The sequence below is a fragment of the Vulpes vulpes genome, chromosome 9, assembly GCF_048418805.1.
Source record: "Vulpes vulpes isolate BD-2025 chromosome 9, VulVul3, whole genome shotgun sequence".
Taxonomy (NCBI): Eukaryota; Metazoa; Chordata; class Mammalia; order Carnivora; family Canidae; genus Vulpes; species Vulpes vulpes.
This window is the reverse complement of record NC_132788.1, coordinates 95551148-95571144: the sequence shown is the minus strand read 5'-3', so window position 1 is coordinate 95571144 and position 19997 is coordinate 95551148. Positions and strand designations below refer to the sequence as shown.

Below are 19997 nucleotides of genomic sequence, written 5' to 3'. Positions count from 1 at the left end.
TGCAGAAATGAGTGCAGAGGGCCCCAGGCTATGCATCCCCAGCTCCTTTATGGGGACCCCAGGACACTCCCTCCCTGGTGGGACACCCTGCTGAGACTTCTAGTTCTCTGGGGCAGAAATCTGTCTCCTGACAGCCTCTCCACCTTGGCCTTAGAGAGTCCAAGGGAAAGGCCAACTGCATTATAATGTAGAACGACATCCTATCTTCTTCAGAAGCTTCCAATTCCTCTAATTCTTCTCAGGCAGGGCTTCTGCAGACCCACCTGACATTGAATCCTGGCTATCAAGCTCCCTCAAACTCCAGCCTCCAGGATGCCCATGAGCCCTCTTTGGCAGAGTCCTTTCTTTTTTCCCTATCTTTTCTTTGTCCTTTGAAGCATGTAACAGAGCTCTGCATCCATAGCAGATGTGTGATAAACACTTGGTGAACTTCATTGACGTGTCCACTTAGCCAGTTTATCAGATGCTGGTTGACGCAGATTCTTCCCACAGATGCTGGGTGACGCAGGTTCTGTGCCCAGCACCGCGATAGGTCCCCTGGACATGTCAGCAATAGAGCAAGCACGTGTCTTGGTGGTATTCTACTCATTGCTTATGTTTGCTTAGCCCTCTGTATTTGACAGAGTTTTCCCCCAAATTCCCACAGATGCTGGGTGACGCAGGTTCTGTGCAGCACCGCGATAGGTCCCCTGGACATGTCAGCAATAGAGCAAGCACATGTCTTGGTGGTATTCTACTCATTGCTTATGTTTGCTTAGCCCTCTGTATTTGACAGAGTTTCCCCCCAAATTTTAGTTGATTTCATGTCTACTCTATGGATTTACAGATGAGAAGACTGAGGTCCAGCAAGACCTAATGGTGAACACAAGGTTATGCCACAGTGGGGGCCACAGCTGTAAGTCATTCTCAGGTCTTCTTGGGACATCTAACCCTGTGCTTCCATCTTGACTTATCCAAGTCTCCTGTTGAGTTGTATAGAACAATTAGGTTATCCCGCAGTCCACATTTCATAGGAGAATTCTGATTTCATTTGAAAAATTCTTTTAGGGGCTCCTGGGTGGCACAGTTGGTTAAGCTTCTGCCTTCAATCCCAGGGACCCGGGATCGAGCCCCACATTGGGCTCCTTACTCAGCGGGGAACCTACCTCTCCCTCTCCCTTTGCCTGCAGCTCTGCCTGCTTGTGCTCTCTCTTTCTCTCTCTCTCTGTAAAATAAATAAACAAAATATTTAAAAGAATCCTTTTAGTATTGAAGAACAACTGGCAGATAATGCTACATTGGTTTCAGGTGCCTAACATAGCGATTCAACAATTCCATACATTGTGTAATGCTCACTACCATCTGTCAGATGTAGTTACTATCCATCACTCAATTTCACTTTTTACTCTGCCTCCCCCAGCTCAAGGCTATGCTTATTTGAGAACTTTCTCCCCCTTGCAAAAACAAAACAAAACAAAACAAAACAAAAGAGCAATGCCAAGAGAATGCAGAACCCCTGAAATAGCTGTTGAACATCAGCAGTGTTCATTTCGAAGATTACTCAACTGCGTGCTTTAGTATGTCATGTCAATCATAGAAAAGAAGAACTGTACCAAACTTGATATCTTCTGAAAACTTGCAAAACCTGAGCAGCTAGTCTGTTTAAAAGAGGAAGCTGTATTTTTTCCTACCTTACTGATGTCTCTGATCAGATGGTTTCTCCATTTCATGAGTGGTGAGACCTTAGCTGTCACTGGATGCATAACGGACTTTGCTAAAGCAGCAGGTACTACTTATCTTCTTTCTGTTTTCATCTAGGCAAGAACTTATTAAATGCAATAGATATTTGTTTAGAAGTTATTTCCAAGTATATCGCTGGGTTTCTAGGAACAGAGAGATGGAAAAGGGGTCTAGGCAGGTGGAAGCAGTACCTCCCAAGAGTGCTCTTGGATTGAGGAGGCAGAGGAGAAGGGACTCTCTGCAATTTAGTAGGTAGTATGGGGCCAAAGTGGGAGAATTTGTTGTGACATATGTCTATTTTCTTCTTGCTTTCTCCCATTTTCCTTTTCCTTCTCCCATCTATTACCATGATATGCTTGCTTCTCCTAGTCATCCAAACTTGGTCCCTTTTACCTCTTTAGTCAACATGCCCATGTCTGTGCCCACAGTGTGTTTCCCTGTGCTTTCATAAATTCTCAACTGCTGAGAACGTGACCACTCCAAAAGGATTACACTTAGTAGTTTTGTGTTTATGGATATTGACTTGTAAGAAACAGTGAAAATAGAATTTACATATATGTGTATATGTATATAAACATTTGTTTATATATTACATTTGTATATAATTTGTAATTTCATATTTATGGTATGTATGTAAAACATATTTATGTGATACATACATAGTATATACATATACATATAGTGTGTGTATATATATATGTATATAGATATAGATAAAGCTCATTGAAAATTCACTCTAAGGCAATGAGATGAATCAGTTAATCAACTGATTTGGTCTTTGTGTCTGGATTTACAAGGTTGACTATTTTTCCTGGACCTGTACTAGAGGATAAAGATAGAAATGCCTCCTAATCTTCTGAAAAACTTGGATTGATGGGGATGGAAGTTAACTGTTGACAAATGTCTCCGGGGAGGGTGATGGGACTATGATATGTTTGGTATATGGAAGAGATAGGGGTACTTGTCACTCTTTTTAGAAGATGGTAATGATGACATTGAACCATGCAGGCTGAGTTATTTCTCCTGGGGGGAGAATTGTATGACTCAATAAGAAAAAAGCTGATGTACCCAGTGGAATGAAATGGGTAAAGGGCACAAGCACAGAAAAGGAAAAATGAATGACTACTAATTCCAGTTAAAAACGATTCTCAGTAATTAAATACATATTAGTTACACAATAATGACATCTCTTTTGCCCATATAATTGGCCAATTTTTTTTTTCTTTTCTCTCTTCTTAGTGTTGATGTATGCTTGTTGAGACTGGCACCATCGTCTATGAGTGCCAAGAATATATACGTTGCTACACACTTTCAGGAAGCAATTTGGGAAAATGCATCAAGAAACTTAGAAATATGATCACAGGTAGAAATTGTGCTTTGGGAAATCTACTTTAAGGAATTAATTAAAAAATACAAAGATGCTCATTGCAGCATCATTTATAAAAGTGTAAATCTGGAACAACGTGGTCACACAATAAGACAGTGATTAAATAACCATGAATATCTATCTATACAGTAGTTGGGGGTCTTTACAAATTATATTTTCTTTTAAAAATATTTATTTATTTATTTGTTTTATTTTATTATTATTTTTTCATTTACTTGAGAGAGAATGAGAGTGAGAGAGAGAGAGAGTACAAGCAGGGGAGAGGGAGAAGCAGGCTCCCAGCCAAGCAGAGGCTCCATCACAGTATCCTGAGATCGTGACCTGGGCTGAAGGGAGATGCTTAACTGACTGAGTCCCCTAGGAGCCCCCCCCAAATTTATTTATTTTAGAGAGAGAGAGAAAGAGAGCATAAGTGGGAGGGGCAGAGGGAGAGGGAGAGAGAATCTCAAGTAGACTCCACAATGAATGTGAAGCCTAATGTGGGGCTTGACCTCACAACCCTGAGATCATGACCTGAGCTGAAACCAAGAATCAAGAGTTGGGTGCTTAACTGACCATCCCCTACACATTATATTTTCAAACAATTATTAACTACATGGAGCAAAGTACAGAATATAAAATTTAAAATATCAGAATACAAAAAATGATATAAAATTGTGTAATCAATTTTAACAAACGTGGGACCTAGAAAAGAGGCAGAGGCAGCAGTGCTTTGTCCATGGCACAGGTGTAGGTGGAAATAGCAGTGGCCAGGAAGGTGAGCCCTCAGGTCATGCTGAACACCCCCCAACCACGTTATTTTGACTACATAGTCATGCTTTCCCTATGAAAACATATTCTTCATAATCATCTCCTTCAACTAAATAACATACCACCAGCCTGTATACAATTAAAATTCAACCACATTTAATTCAACCTACTGTTGAAATTCAACCACATTTAATTCAACCTAATGTTGAAATATAAGGAGTAGATTTAGTCTTTTACAAGGAACTTGGTAAAAAAAAAATAACCAAAATCACCTGGCAGGTGAATAAAACCAAGTCACTTAATGAACTGACCATATTCCAAAAATGGGGTGTAGCCTTTGCTCTAGTAACTAATGACAATAATCATCAGGGAAGTCCATGTGCTGCCCCAGAATACAGTGCTGGTATGTGTCTGCAGCTAGCAAGAAGATTGCATTTATTCATGATTGCATCCTTGAGAGGTTCTTGTGTGTTTCCAGGGAGGGAACTTCGTGGCTCACCAGGCAGCCTATTATGTTCCCACAACCTGGTAATTCCTGGCAAGTCTTTCCCCCTGTGGGACTGAATGCAGTCTCCTCCAATGCTATCAGATTTCTCTGCTCTGGGGACTCTACTTCCTCTCCTGTAGGAAAAGCTATCACATCAATCTATATCAAAGGGATTCTTCTATCTCAAAGGGACCTAAAACACTGCCTAATTCAGACCTTTAATTAAAAAGATTAGAAAACTTTGGTACAGATACAAACAACGCTGGCCAAAAAAAAAAAAAAAAAAAAGGAGAAACTAAAATTAATCTGAGCATTAGAAGACTTCTATTTTTCATACAAAACATTCTAAGTTCTGTTAACTATGGCTGGTATTTCTGGACCGTTATCATTCTAGCCTGTCCTGTACTCCAGATGGTTACTAACCCTCTTAAAATATGGCACCTGGGGCAGAACATAATATTTCAAATGTGTAGCCTGCACAGTGAAAAGCAGAGTGAAAATTATTCTGGTTCATCCTCCTGTCCATTTCAGAAGTGTTTATTAAGCAGCTATAAATTGTCAGACATTAAATGGACATTAGTCACTAGTTCGGCACTGTCCAGTATGATGGTTACCCGCCACATACGGGTACTTAAATTTAAATTCACCGAATTTCAATAAAATGAAAAGTTCAGTTTCTCAACAGCACTAGCCACATTTCAAGTGCATAATAGCCACTTGGCTAGTGGTGCCTTATAGGACAACACAGATACAGAACATTTCTATTGCTACTGAAAAATTCTCTTGGATAGTGCTGCAGCAGATAATTATTTTTTCTGACTACCGCAGGTTCTCTGTAAAATAAAACAAAATAAAAAAGGGAAAAGGAAAGGAGGCCTGGCTTAATTGTATAGGCGGGAAGCAATTTGAGTAGCTAGTTAGATAGGTAGTTGGATGGATAATGAAAGGGGAGCTTTTAGAATCACTGTGTTCTGGATCCCACCTCCAGAAATTCTGATTTAACTGTTGGGGGATGGGGCATAGCCTGGCATTGGGATTTCAAAAACTCCCCCGCAGTTCCCATCTGCAGCCAGGGCTGAGAACCGTCACTGGAATCAAACTTCTCATTGTGGAAATCTCCTTCTGCAAAGTTCCTGCCAGGCAGTCACCCAGGCTCTGCTTGGATGCCTCTAGGCACAGTTTGCTTGGCACCTCAGGAGGTACCCATTTCATTTTGGGTAATCCCACTCAAGCTCTTTCTTATGTAGTGTTTGAATTTGCCTCTTGGAATGACCTCCTGAGGGCTCTGGAGGGCACCTCTGTGAATCACATTCTGATTCTCATCTACAAACTAGTATCTTGCTCTCTTTCCTATTCCAAAGTGTCTTTTGTCCTGGGTGAGTGGATACATCTGGCTCTATCAACTCATCTTTCTTGGGTAGGGTTTCCTCTCCCCTACATTTCAGTTGGCAATGTTCACATGCCTGGGGCCTAGCAGGGTGCTCTGGATGTAGTCTCAGACCACCTGAAAATCCCATCACATGCTAACCTGTAATTCTAGTTGCCCATAAAGTTAGCAAGTGATGGGGTTTTTAATTTTTATTTATTTACTTTTAAAGATTTATTTATTTGTTTACTTTGAAGAGAGAGAGAATGCACAAGTGGGAGGGGCAAAGGGAGAGGGAGAGAGCATTTCAAGAAGACTCTGAGCTGAGTGTGGAGCCCAATGCCGGGCTCAATCTCACAACCCTGGGATCATGACCTGAGCTGAAATCAAGAGTGAGATCCTTAACCCATGGCACGACTCACGTGCCTCTGGAAATTTTTTTTAAACTTCCTATGTAAGATAATCAATTGCAGCATTATTTGAAACAACAAAGAGTATCTGTTTATAGGGGGACTGGCTAAATAAACTGGTATATCCTCACAATGGATTCTCAGCAGTAACAAAGAATAAGAAAAACTTATGTGGTGAAATGGAAAAAGCAAGGTGCGTGATGACGCATGTAGTATTCTGCTTTTATGCAACCAACAGGGTAAGGTTAGTAAATATATTTATATTCGCTTACAGTTGCATATGGAAATGTGTCCCTGCCAGGTAAAGAGTGGGCAGGTTTGTTGTCAGCCAGTGTAAAAGATTGGGGGTTCCTACACTCTGATTCCTCAGCTGTGAGGTAAGCCTACTGTGTGTGCAGCAGCCACCCGGGCCACTCCACATGTCCTCCAGGCAACTCGGCAGCATGGAAAACCAGTGGGAACATTCAGTCATATGCCTGCTGTGCCGTTATAAGTCCTTTGTCCATTATCTAATTGTCATGTGCCTTCTGGTGGTAGCCGTAAAAAAGTGTCAGTCTTACTTGCTAGCTTACAGGTAGGGTACCCTAGATCCTCTACAGTTCTTGATGGGGAAGAGGTGTACAGAGATGGAGCAGGATGAGACTTCTTATTGTGTATCTTCTCATAATATTATGTTTTGAACCATATGATAGTGTGTATTACCTCCTCAATTGTAAATAGCATGTAATTTGAAATAAAAATGTTACTCTTGTAAAAATCAACTTCTTTCATGTAAATTTAGATTAAGGTAATGGAAGTATTATATGTAGGTTAGGAGAAATGATAATTTCTTAGCATCCTAAAGTGGTCAGAATTAAGTGCTCAGTAGAACTCTCCTTGATTCCTGGTTGTCCTCAATGTTCTGGGAATTCATCTACCTACCTATCTATATAGCTATCTATCATCATCTATCTCTACCTGTCACCTACCTGTCATCTTTGTGAAGGATAATCTGACCTCGGATATCTCTCCATTGGACATGTCAGTGAGTAAATGGATTAATATAATCCATGGTTCCCACTAGGTTATTTAATTTGGTTGAGATCCAAACTTGTTTGTAGAAATTCAAACACTTCATTTAGAATAGCTAAAGATTTTAATGAAGTCTGAAATGTCTGGTTAAAACAAGTTATTGGATACTAATCATTGTAGGTTTTCTAGAACTCTGGGTAACGAACTACTGACTGGATATTTGTGGAAAGATAAGCATTTCTGTTTAGGTGGAAGAGATACTTGCTCCTCTGAAGTCATATTATACTACTTTGGACAAGATCTAAGAAATATTGGAAAGCCCTGAGAACTTAAAAGTAAAGAAGGTCAATGGTTGGGGGATGGGAGAAGAACTAACACACTTGCCTGCTCTGTGTTCTAGATGCTCTTGCATGTGTTGGTTCATGTTATCCTCACACCACTCCTCCCTCCTTGACACCTTCCTCACTTGGCTTCTGGGACACCAGCTTTCCTGTTTTTTTTTTTCTCCTACCTCACTGTCCACTCCTTCTAAGTTTCTCTTGCTGAGTCCTCCTTGTTCCTATGACCTCTGATTTTTGATATACCTGAGAACACCACCCTTTACTATCTGTACTCACTTCTCCGGTGCTTTTACCCAGTGTCAGGACTTTAAATACCATTTATGTGATGACAACTGTCAATTTTAGATCTTCGACAAGACCTCCCCTGGAGCCATATATCCAACTGCCTACTAGACATCTCCACTTAGATGACACACAGGCATCTTGGACTGATATCCCCGCCTTCTTTATCCCGCTGATGGCAACTTCTTCCTTCCAGTGGTGAAGGTCAAGACTCTTGGAACCTCTAAGTCTTGACCATTTCTCCGGATATTCATCCCTCACTCTTCCTCTGATCACACTGGGCTTCTTACTTTTCTAAGACCATATCCAGGCACTCTGTCATCTCAGGACACTTGTACTTGTCATTTCTCTGCCTGGAGCCCTCATCCTCCCACTACCTGTCTAACTCATCCAGTTACTTCCTCCAAGTCTTTTCTCAAATGTCACCTCAGTAGGCTCCCTATTGACCTCCCCTCCAATTTAAAAGTGTCCACCTCCAATCTCACCTGGTTCCTTTTCCCCATCTCCTATTTTATCTCTTTCCAGAGCACTCATGACCATCTGAGACCCTGTCGTTTTTAGCTATTTATTCCCTGTGTCCCCCAACTAGAAAATAAGGTCTATGGAGTCGGGAAGTTTGATCTGTTCAGTTCCCTGATGTTGCCTGTGTTCCTGGACCAGTGCCTTGCCCATCATAGGTGCTAATAAGTAATTGCTGAATGAATGGCTGAAGAGCCCCATGAGGCAGTAACTCTTCTCATCAGCATGTTGCACGTAAAAATCCTGAGGCATAGTGCAGTTAAGCTACTTGCTCTAGGTCGCACAGTCATTTCTTCAGACACAGTAATGAATCATTATCCTACACCAAGGAGTATACATAAGGAAGGATACATAAGAAAGAAAATCTTATAGCTATGGACTCCCTTGGCACCAGATATCAATGAAGTCAAAAGTAGCTAAGGTCTTGGGCACAGGACCTGATCATAATACCAGGTGGTCCTGCAGGAATGATCACTGGAGTTATCTGTAGGCAGGGCTCTTCTAGATGGGCAGGTAGAGTCAGGGTGGCAGGCAGTGACTTCACACATGTTCTCTTCTCTATATTCTTTGGACGATTTATCAAGTTCACCTGAGAGGCTGATCCCCTCAAAGAGACAAAACACTTAAACACACACACACACACACACACACACACACACACATATACACAGTCCAGATTAGTGACTTTACTAAACTGGGATATCATTCAGCATGTGGTCTTCTATCAGACAGGCCTGGTTTTAACCAAACTTCCCCTACTGTCAAGGATCAGCACTCTCCATCAGTAGCATAACAGATTTCCACTTTAGTGAAGTTTTGTTATAAAACAGATCTTAAATCCGTAGTATCTTTCTTCATGCATCTGACAAGACCTTGTTGACATTTATTTCTAAAAGCATTCAGACAAGCCTGAGAAATATTGCAAACGATTAGCTCAGAGTATCTCTGGCTTTGGCTGCCATAGACAGACCACAGGTTGTAGCATTGATGCTACTGGAATGTGTGTGTTGGGGGGTGGGGTCATGACTTCCATTTACAGTAGATGTCCACAGCGAGGAAATGATGCTGCAACTGAGAAAGGTGTTCATTATCACACCAAAGGTCTCCACTCATTGGGTGGATGCTGATGGGCAGATGTGGCTGTAGAGAGCCTAGATTTCTTCAAGCCAGGAACACGTGAGCTCAAGTCCCAACTTTGCCATTTGCTCTCTGTGTGATCTTAAGTTATGGAATTGTTTTGAGCTCTTTTTTTTTTTCCTGAACTCAATTTTTTGGGGCCATATGCTAAGAATAATAAAAAAAAAAATCTACCAAAGCACAGACTAGAGGACAATGAAGGACCTGTTAATTGGTCTGTGCTTTGGGGCCTTTGAAAGGCTGGGGAGGATCATGTCCCGTTAAAATCAGGAACCGTCGTTACTTAACATCACTGTGGAAATTCCAACCAAAGCAACAGGGTTAGAAAAACAAATGAGGAATATGAACAAGGAGGTTATAATGTCAGCCTTGTTTTGCTCCCGACATGGAGCCTGCTTCTCCCTCTGCCTGTGTCTCTGCTTCTCTCTCTCTATGTCTATCATGAGTAAATAAATAAAATCTTAAAAAAAAAAAGAAGGAATACTAAAGAATTTATAACAAAGGTGATGTTTTGAGACTGGTGGAAATGCACTTCATGCCATATATCAAACTCAATTAAAAGTGAATTAGAGATTTATATGTATGAAATACCGAACCACAGGGTACCAAAATATATATAAACATTCATGCAATCTTGGGGTGTGGAGGTCCTCACTCAGTGGAACCCCAAGGCAATGACAACATGGGCTTTAGGACAAAAGGACACACAGGATCAAGTCTCAGCTCTGCTGTGACAGAATAGCCTCAGGCAAGTGAGTGAGCCTGCCGAGTCTCTGTTTGCTCATTGGTAAAATGGGGATATAAAAATCTACCTTGTAAAGTTGTAAGATGGAGTAACCATGTAAAGTGGTTGGCCTAATGAAGGCTCACTTGTCATGGACTCTTATCTCACATTGGCTATGTGTAAAGAATGTAAACTTCCTGAACTCAGAGACCATTTTCTCTCTGGTATTTTGTTCCTTCCCAGGTGTTTGTTGACAATAAGGGGGAAAACATGCATTGAAAATTTGACCATGTCATTCATTATTTGAACCATGCTGAAAAAATGAGTATTTCTTCCATTCAGAGGCATCGTGTGGGCTGGTGCTCAAGACTAAGGAGTTGGAGTCACAGCTCACTGGTTTCATTTGGGATGTCTTTGGAGTTTAACAAGCCTCTCTGAGTTGACACTTATTAGAAGCTCTGGCTTGCATCTGGGAAGTGTTTGAGGGTGCAGGGAAATGGTCTCTACTTCAAAGGCAAGGAGGTGGGAATTACTGTAAACCCATGGAAGTGCCCTTCTGAGCTTTCCTCAGGGACATCTAAACCCAGAGTCCAAGCATACAGGTTGAAAGTCTGGGGCCCAGGGAGAGAAGAGCAGAGCCCCGTGGTTACTCAGTATTTGCCAAAAGCACTAAGAATCGCAGAGTAGGAAGGAGGAAAGAAAATATGAGTGTGACAGTATTACACACCAGATAATCTGAAAGCATTCGGGGATCCCAGGTCTACACAGCCCACATGTCCACATGCATGTGTGTGCCAGGTCATCTGAAGGGCATCTCTGTCTTCCATGGAGGCTGACCAGTTCATGTCTCAAGACCTAAAGAGAAATTTCTAAGAGGAACTGTCCCTCCCCCAGTCCTATGGTGTATGTTAACTCCACCCAAGACCAAAGAGAGACAAACATTAAGATCTTTAAAACAAAATTTAAATACTCTACCTGGGGTGACTTCCACTTCAAGTTTCTTAGATCTCAGTTTGTGGTTTCAGATTCTGATGACTAAACCCTTCATCTTGTAATTCGCCCACGTTTTCAACCCAGTTACCTTTAGAAAATGTGAAATCTCCAGCAGAGCCTGCTGGAAGGCACTTGCTTTTCATTACAGTTTAATGCACAAGGGAATATAGAAAAATTCCACATCTTTCAACTTTAAAAATTGTCATCCATTTCCTTTCTACAACTATTTTTATTATTTACCCATTTCCTTTTTTTTTTTCTTTAGGAGAGGGAGAGATTGGGGTAGAGGGAGAGGGAGAAAGAGATGCTTAAGCAGGTTCCATGCCCACCACAGAGCCCATCACCAGGCTCAATCTCATGATCCTAAAATCATGACCTTGAAATCATGACCTGAACTAAAATCAAGAGTCCGATGCTTAAGCTTAGGGGACTGAGCCACCCAGGCACCCCCCCAAAACTGTTTTAGTGACTACATAATAACCTATTGCAGTAAGTGGACTAAAATTTATCCAAAGTCTCCTTCACTTGTCAAAGTGTCATTTAAATTGCTTCCACCTTTTTTTGTTTTCTCCGATCATGAAAATGAGGCCACAGTGAACATCCTGTTTTGGTTTGGTGGTGGACTTCTTCCCCATAGGGTAAATTCCTCAGAGTAGGACCAATGGACGAAAGTCATGTGTATTTTATTGGTTCTTGTTATGTACAAAATTTCCTAAACATATTGAACCAAGTCATGTTGCACCAGGGATGCATAATTGCTCCAGGCAGGGCCACTGCAACCTCACCAGCATGGGGTGGCATCATTTACTTTTTTTTTTTCTTATGATTGAAATGGCATTTCAAACCTCAATGTATTTTCTAAAGAACCCTCTCTAGGGAAGCCTGGGTGGCTCGGTCAGCTAAATATCTGCCTTAAGCTCAGAACATCATCTTGGGGGCCTGGGATTGAGTCCTGCGTCAGGTTCCCTGCTCAGCAAGGAGTCTTCTCTCTCTCCCTCTGCCCTTCTTCCCTGTTCATTCTCTGTCCTAAATAAATAAATTAATTAATTAAACAAAAACTTTTTTTTTTTAAAGAAACATCTCTAATTCTAGATGTTTATGCTCAATTCAGCCTTGTGACATTCATTGAAATTTTAAGTTGATGAATGTAGAACTCTGCTTGTTCCCATGGAGAAGAATCCATTGCATATTACACAGTAAAAACTGAGGTTGCACACACAGTATTGAGCCTGGCCAAGGCAAGATTGGAGGGCAGAGGGAAGGGGCAGGGGAGGAGGGTTCTCTCCTCTGACTCCAGGAATTGTGAGAAAAGGGTTAAAGGTCACAGATGGAAGTAGTCACAACTCTGGGTTCCTATCTTCCCCATCCAAGCTTTGACCAGAGTTGGAGGATATGAAGGGCTGTTTGATAAATTGAGGGGGGCCCTCCAAGAGGATGTCTCTCTGCAAGTCACTTCCTTACCCTCATGGGTGGCCATCACAGTTAAGCTGGTGGTCAGGCAGGAAAATAATTTAGTTTGTACCCTTGAGTGTTCCTTAGTTTGTAACTGGCATGGACATAGAGTCAAGAAGCAGTATGTCTGCCTAGGTGCCTGCCAGTTCAGGAGGAGGTGCCTAGCATGGGCGAGGAGCCTGATGACGTGGCAGGAGCAGAGAGGGTCCTCCATTCCAGTGAGAGCTAGAGGGGTCTCTATGCCCAGGGACAACTGAGAATGAGTGGACTGTGAGGCCATTAGCTACAAAGCAGCAGATGTTAGCAAAAAGTTCAGGGTTAAGATCGAGTCATCATCCTTCCTCAGCAGACACCAGTCACCAAAACAGGACCAGCAGGAGACCAATGCATCTTCTTTGCCCTCTGCCCATGCTGGCCCCTCCCTCATATCTCCACTGCCATCTTAGAAAGGACCAATGAGAGAAGACAAGAAACCAAAATTAATGAGCTGGCACCGTAAAGCGGATAAGCAAAACTGAAGTCCTCCTTCAAATGAATGGGTCAGGCTAAGTTTAAACCACTTCGGACTAAAATTTGTGAATCCTTTTTCCTGCTACCCAGTGGAAAGTTGGTAAGATCCAAATTGTTTTGGAGACTAAAGAAATTGCATTTGCATTGCACGGCTGAGTAGTACTATGAGCAATTTTAGTGAACCAGCAAAGTAGTATAAACTCATTTTTTGATAAAACTTGTATCCGTGTATGCATATCTGTGTAGAGAAATGTTAATAGTGGTAAACTGCATGGGGGCATTTGGGGTGGTTCTTACTTTTATGTTTTTGCCTTTATTATCAGTGCTGTTTACTATTACTGTACCATATTTTTTAAATGCAAAAAAGACACTTTTAAAAGCCTAATTCAAACTTCTTGACTACTTCAGACTTAAATATTATTTTGATTTGGACTGAAAACAATTTCAGTTTTCAAATCTCTGACCCATGTAACTGGGAGTCAAGGACTTGGCTTCTCACCCCAAAGAACCAGCATATTTCCCTATGCATTGCAGTCTAGAGCCTCTCAAAAAGATCCTATAATTTTATCATGGTCATGTTGAAAGTAACACATGAATTAAAGACATGATCATCAAGTTGAACAAAATCTTAGCCAATTTTTTTTAATTTGACTTATTTTTAGATCAATCTCAGAGAAAAGGAAAGATAATAGCAATAGTTAAATGGAGGCTTTTATAGTTTTGCTTCTCTAGAGCAAGCAGCTCTGTTTTGGGGTCTTTTTTTTGTTTTGTTTTGTGTTAGCCATTAAAGTTTGAGGGATGTTCTCTGTGATTGTGACTGTGCAACAGACAAAATAATGAATGGGTATTTTTTTCTCAGCAGCTGTAGATTATGGGATTAAGAATAAAAATGATGATAAGATCATACAAATCAGTTGTTTTCACTCTCATCTTCCACCTCAAAAGCCTGGATGTGTTACTGATCAATGAGATATAGTAGGACAGAGCCATGGAAACAGATCAAGTTCTATCCAAGAGACCCAAGTTCCTTCATAATTTTATATGAAATGGTTTCTTATTGCTTTTCTTTATTTCTTTTTTTAAAGATTTTCTTTTTTACTTGAGAGAGCATGCGTGTGTATGTGTATGCTCTAGAGAAAGCACAAACAGACAGAGGGAGAGGTACAGACTCCCTACTAAGCAGGGAGCTCAATGGGGGGCTCAAACCCAGGACCCCAAGATCATGTCCTAGGCTGAAGGCAGATGCTCAACTGTCTGAGCCACCCAGGCACCCTCCTACTGCTTTTCTTTCAGTCCCACTTTCTACCAATTTTATAGTTTTTTTTAAATCTTATTTGATCCTGCACATAACTTCAAGTGGTATCATGATCCTCATCATGGTATCATGATACCTCAAGTGGTATCATGAGTAAATGAGGTTCAAAGTTCAATTCTTGCCCAGGTCCTACAGCTGGTGAGAAGAATGGCTGGGAACAGCTGCTGCCCATGTCTATTCTCATTTTGACTACACAGGACCCTGACAGGTGCTGACCATTGGGGTCCCAGTAGTCTTGTCATTGGCCCTAATTATTGCATTTCTAAGACTTACTTTGAGAAATGCCCATTGATATATACTCATGTCCTCACACTTGTCCCTTCCTCAGAGAAAGGAGAAAGTCAGGAGGACTTCTTCCAAGGAAACAGTGCAGGGATCAACTGTCCTCCTTGGAACTCCTTCCTTGTCTGTTTTTCCATCTTCTCCAGTGAAGTCTGTAATATTAAGAAGTGCAGACACGGGCCCTAGGGATCCTAGTCTAGAAGATATCAAGTCTGCTGAGAAACTCCATTGGCCTCTCCCTCCCACTCAGTCCCTTTATGAAGGAGGAGCTCTGAGGGGTTTGCTGTTGGCATAGGGATGGCTTATCTCAGCATTATCAGGAGCAGGTAAAGGACAGCAGCCTAGGTTACTGTTGTTTAGAATGTAATTGTCACACAAGTTAATATTAATTATAATGGTGCAATCTTAAAAAATTAAACTTAAAAATCACAGCATTAGAATATAGTAAGAAGAGAATTATTCATAGATACTGAAGACCTAGCCTGAACTTTTAAACTTACTTGTTAGAGGACTTGGGATAAATTACTAAATTTCTCTAAGGTTCAATTTCCCTATCAGCTATAATGAACAGTACCTTGTTAAGGGACCCCAGAGAGGGGAAGTTATTTGTAATAATAACAATCACTATTATTAGTAGTAGTAGTATTTGGTTTTTATATAAGGAAGATGATTTTGAAAGTCATATATAAACTATAAAACCTAAAATTCAAAATTCCTGAAAAGATACAGCAATAATAATTAGCATAAAATTATTGTTTTCATTCCCCAGCCTGCTTTTCCCTGCTTTGTATTTCCTCCTTTAAATGCTTGCAGAAATCAACATCCCCATTCTTTACCAACATCCGCCACATTTCTGTTTCTTTTCCCATGGTGGATTGTGTTGACTTTCAAAACTTCACATCTTTCATCCCTGACACTTCCCTGCCTTCCAGCATCTCTGACACAACTTTGAAAAACATGCTGAAGAAACTTTAAATGTCTAGGCTGTTTAATCACATGTGGTTTTGTGGGTAAATGGATAAATCAATGGGTGTGGCCCATCAAGGGTGATTATGCCTAATTGTGTGGTTGTTTTTGTTGTCATTTTTCTAACACAGGGACAAAATAATGGAGGCCACTACAGCTGAGATTAAGACCATGGATGAGTCTATCCAGACCACAGTGTTTGACTATGAGAATTCACTGCCGTGTGAAAAAGTCAACATTAAGCACCTGGGAGCCCAGTTCTTGCCTCCACTGTATTCCCTGGTGTTCGTGATTGGTCTGCTGGGCAATGTGGTGGTGGTGGTGATCCTCACAAAATACAAGAGACTCCGGATTATGACTAACATCTTCCTGCTCAATTTGGCCATTTCTGACTTGCTCTTTCTATTCACTCTGGTATTCTGGATTCATTATACTGGATGGAATGATTGGGTTTTTGGCCATTCCATGTGTAAGCTCGTCTCTGGGCTTTATTACTTGGGCTTATATGGTGAGATCTTTTTCATCATCCTGCTGACCATAGACCGGTACCTGGCCATCGTCCATGCCGTGTTTGCCCTTCGAGCCCGGACCGTCACTTTTGGTGTCATCACGAGTGTTCTCACCTGGGGCCTGGCAGGGCTAGCAGCCCTCCCTGAATTTATCTTCCACGAGTCCCAAGAGGAGTCTGAACAGTTTGTCTGCACGCCTCTCTACCCAAAAGACCAAGAAGACAACTGGAAGCGTTTCCATGCTCTGAGAATGAATATCCTGGGTCTTGCTCTGCCTCTGCTCATCATGGTTGTCTGCTACTCTGGAATTATTAAAACGCTGCTGAGATGCCCCAGTAAGAAAAAGTACAAGGCCATCCGGCTCATTTTTGTCATCATGGTAGTCTTTTTCATTTTCTGGACACCCTACAACCTGGTCCTCCTATTTTCTGCTTTTCAAACGATCTTTTTTGAGACCACTTGTGAGCAGAGCAAACAGCTGGACGTGGCCATGCAGATCACGGAGGTGATTGCCTATACGCACTGCTGTATCAACCCCATTATCTACGCCTTTGTCGGGGAGAGGTTCCGGAAGCACCTCTGCCACTTCTTCCGCAGGAATGTGGCCACCTACCTGGGCAAATACATCCCGTTCCTTCCCAGCGAGAAATTAGAGAGAAGCAGCTCTGTATCCCCATCAACAGGAGAGCAGGAATTCTCATTTGTATTTTAAGAGAGATGTGGAAAATCACCTAAAGCAGATGCGCAGAACCCATGAAGCAAACATTTCAAGTTAATCATGTTGACCTCAACGCCAACCCTTTAACTTCCAGCTCAATGCTGTAACCCTTAAAGACATTAAAATATATACACAATCGTATCAGTATATGTGCGTTGGCCCAGACATGACCAGGGGTCACTAGCTAGTCAGTTCACTTAACTGCTAACCTCAAAAAGCAGAGCTTCGCTTGGTTCTCCAAAGAGTTACATACATAGTAATGCCATTAAATGTTAGGTAGTTACAAACAGGTAAATCATTTTAAATTTAAACCTTAATTTTAGCCAGCTATTGCATAAATGAAACAAATTTCACAAAATACAATATGTCAATCATAATACTTTTAACATGCCTAGCTCTCTCCTTGCTTGATGAAAAAGCTTTTTTCTTTTCTTTTCTTCTTTTTTTTTCACTATGTATACATGCTCTCAACCAGCATAATGGCACTTTGTTCAGAGTAGTCTCTCTCTCTCTCTCTTTTTTTTTTTTTTTTAAGATTTTATTTTTAAGCACTCTCTGCACCCAACGTGGGGCTTGAACTCACAACTCCTGAGATCAAGAGTCACATGCTTCACCAACTGAGCCAGCCAAGTGTCCCTCAAGTATTATTATTAGTGAATGGATTTCCTGTTTACACCAAATGATCAGATTTCCTATGAGCGACTTAATAAAAGGAGAGCACTTTGATATTTTCAGTATAGAAAATACAGGCCTTGCTCTTGGAAACTTCTCAGAGCCCTGAAAGGTGCAGACACTGTCCTCTTAAAAACTAGGCTCACTGTTCATCCAACAACTCTGTATTAGTTGCACCAACATTGCTTTAGGTTAAGTAAAGGACCCAAAAAGTGTGCAAGATAAACACAACCCTTCCTTCTGGTAGCGGGTGTGAGACAGAAACAAATAACTTCAGAACAAAGGGGAACATACTCAGTACTCTGCCTGGGCCAGGAAGGGAGACACCATTTCTAGCTGGAATATGAGGGAGGAAGACTTCATGGAGGAAGTGGCTTTTGAGCAGGTCTTTGAAAATAGGGCAGGATTTGGAGGGGGGGGGGCGATTGGGTGAGGTACCTGAAGTCAATGGAATGTCCAATACAAAGGTAAGGGGGGAGGCATGAACATGAATGGATGGTGTGGGGGATGGTGAGCAGGTTCGGATGGGCCATAGATTTCAGGCAAAGCATCTTGGGTTTTGCTGGGAAGGCAAAGAAAGCTACTGAAGGGGAAGAGTAGAGGAGAAGGATAATCACCATGGTGCATTAGGAAGAGAAATCTGGTAACACAGGGTGGAGTAGAGACCCCAGAACTATGTAGGAAGTTGGTTAGAAGTGTATGTGTGAGGCAAGGAGAGATCAATGACTAATGAGAGGGGCCAGAAGAACTCAGAGAGGAATTTGGCCAAGAGACAATGGTGAAGGGAGAGTCAAAGCACTGGGAGCAATATAGGATTGACTGGGGGAAAAGAGCAAAGACAAAGGACAACGTATCCTATGTTAAAAAATGAAATGAAAAAGAGATACAAACAGATTATTTGCTGTGCTTGAGTGCATTGCCCATCCCTTAAAGGACAGGAAAGAAAGTAGTAGTCTTTGGTTTTCTTTAGGGAGGGTTATGGGTGGAGAATAGAAGTATAACTTTTCTCTGAATGCCCTGTGCCTTTTGGCTTTTGAACCAAGGGAATGTGTTACCAATGAAAAATACAAACAAAACTTTAGAATCATATATTTAAAAAAAAAAAAAAAAGCTAAGCTGCTCTTTAGATGTGGTATCCATTCTACCAGCCATAAGGGCATTGGAAACTCTGAAGCACCTTTTGTCTTTTTTGTGGTTCAGTCAGAATGTAAATAAAGCAATTATCTGAAGACTTAACTATACATCATTGGTTTTCTCTTGTCTTGTGAAGTAATGTCTGTCCTTAGGTAAGTACAAGTGTAGGATACAGGTACTTGGTCATAAACCCAGATCCCTAAAAGCTTTAGGAGTATTGTGACCCACACAGAATGGCACATAACCAAACCGTGTGATATCCAGGTTATGTGAGATCCTCAAACTAAATCAGGAAACATTTTGTCCTATCTGAAGACTGAGAGGCTTTCCTCGGTTCCAAAAGTCTAAATTGCATGTCCAGTAGAACTAACTATAGTGATAGAAATGTTCTATACCGGTGTTGTCCAATAGGATCACTGCTAGCCACATGCAGCCCGGAAATGTGGCTATTGGGACTGAGAAACTGAATTTTTAATTTTTATTCAATTTTAACTGAAATAGCCACAAGTGGCTAGTAGCAGCAACATGTGCTCAGCTGCACAGCACTGACCTCCACCACCTTGCATTTCTGCCTCTCTTCTGTCTATCTATCAAGCTTCTGGAAGCCAGCAAACATACAGCTTGAACACTGTATGACAGACTAGGGAAAATACCAGTGATGCAAAGATGAGTAAGACCCACTTCTAAAAAACTCACTCACAGTTCGGTGGAAGGGATTCATCCGAATCCAATAACTATAATGAAACACAATAGGTGCTTTCTCCTGCAGGTGGAAGTAAAAGGGAGAATTGAAGAAAAGTACCCAGAAAAAGTCACATTCTGCTTAGGTTGGCTTCTCCCAAGAGCACTTCCTGAGCAAGGATTGGAGAGCAAAGAATTTATTTGGAAAGTGCAGAGAACTCCAGTAGGAAAGGGGGAAGTAAGACGGGACTGGGAAGATGTCAACAAAGGGTTCATTATGAAGTACCTTCCACTGGGGGTGCCTGGAGCTCAAAACCACTAGAAAATGCCTGGCAACAGGGTAACTCCCACTCAGCTATCCCACTGGAGGGGGAAGGAGGTTGGGGTGTTTACATTCCACTCCTGTGAGTCATTGGCTGATAGTGGCTCCTGGGGTACATTAATTCCTGACTAGCTCTGGCAGAGAGACCCTTCCAGCTTTGGGGAAAGCTCCCAGGCAAAACGATGATGTAGATACTGGGCGTCGGAAGCCAGCCAGGCACACTCCATGAAGGCTTGAGGGATAACACAATTTGCTGCCTACTTGAACAGGTTTGTGAACAACTTTTCCATGAAGCAAAGAGTGGATGTGA

At 41.6% G+C, this 19997-nt stretch overlaps 1 protein-coding gene across 1 annotated transcript; it reads left to right on the top strand.

The window, feature by feature from the left end:
• Positions 1–1685: 1685 nt before the first annotated feature.
• Positions 1686–18442, top strand: LOC112913258 (C-C chemokine receptor type 3). The gene is made up of 2 exons (XM_072722451.1): positions 1686–1765; positions 15783–18442. Exon 2 carries the CDS (start codon positions 15793–15795, stop codon positions 16870–16872), a length of 1080 nt encoding a protein of 359 aa, XP_072578552.1. The 5' UTR covers positions 1686–1765; positions 15783–15792; the 3' UTR covers positions 16873–18442.
• Positions 18443–19997: the final 1555 nt, after the last annotated feature.

Coding starts and splice junctions, on each gene's coding strand:
- LOC112913258 (XM_072722451.1), top strand. CDS start 15,793: ATGGAGGCCACTACAGCTGAGATTAAGACCATGGATGAGTCTATCCAG.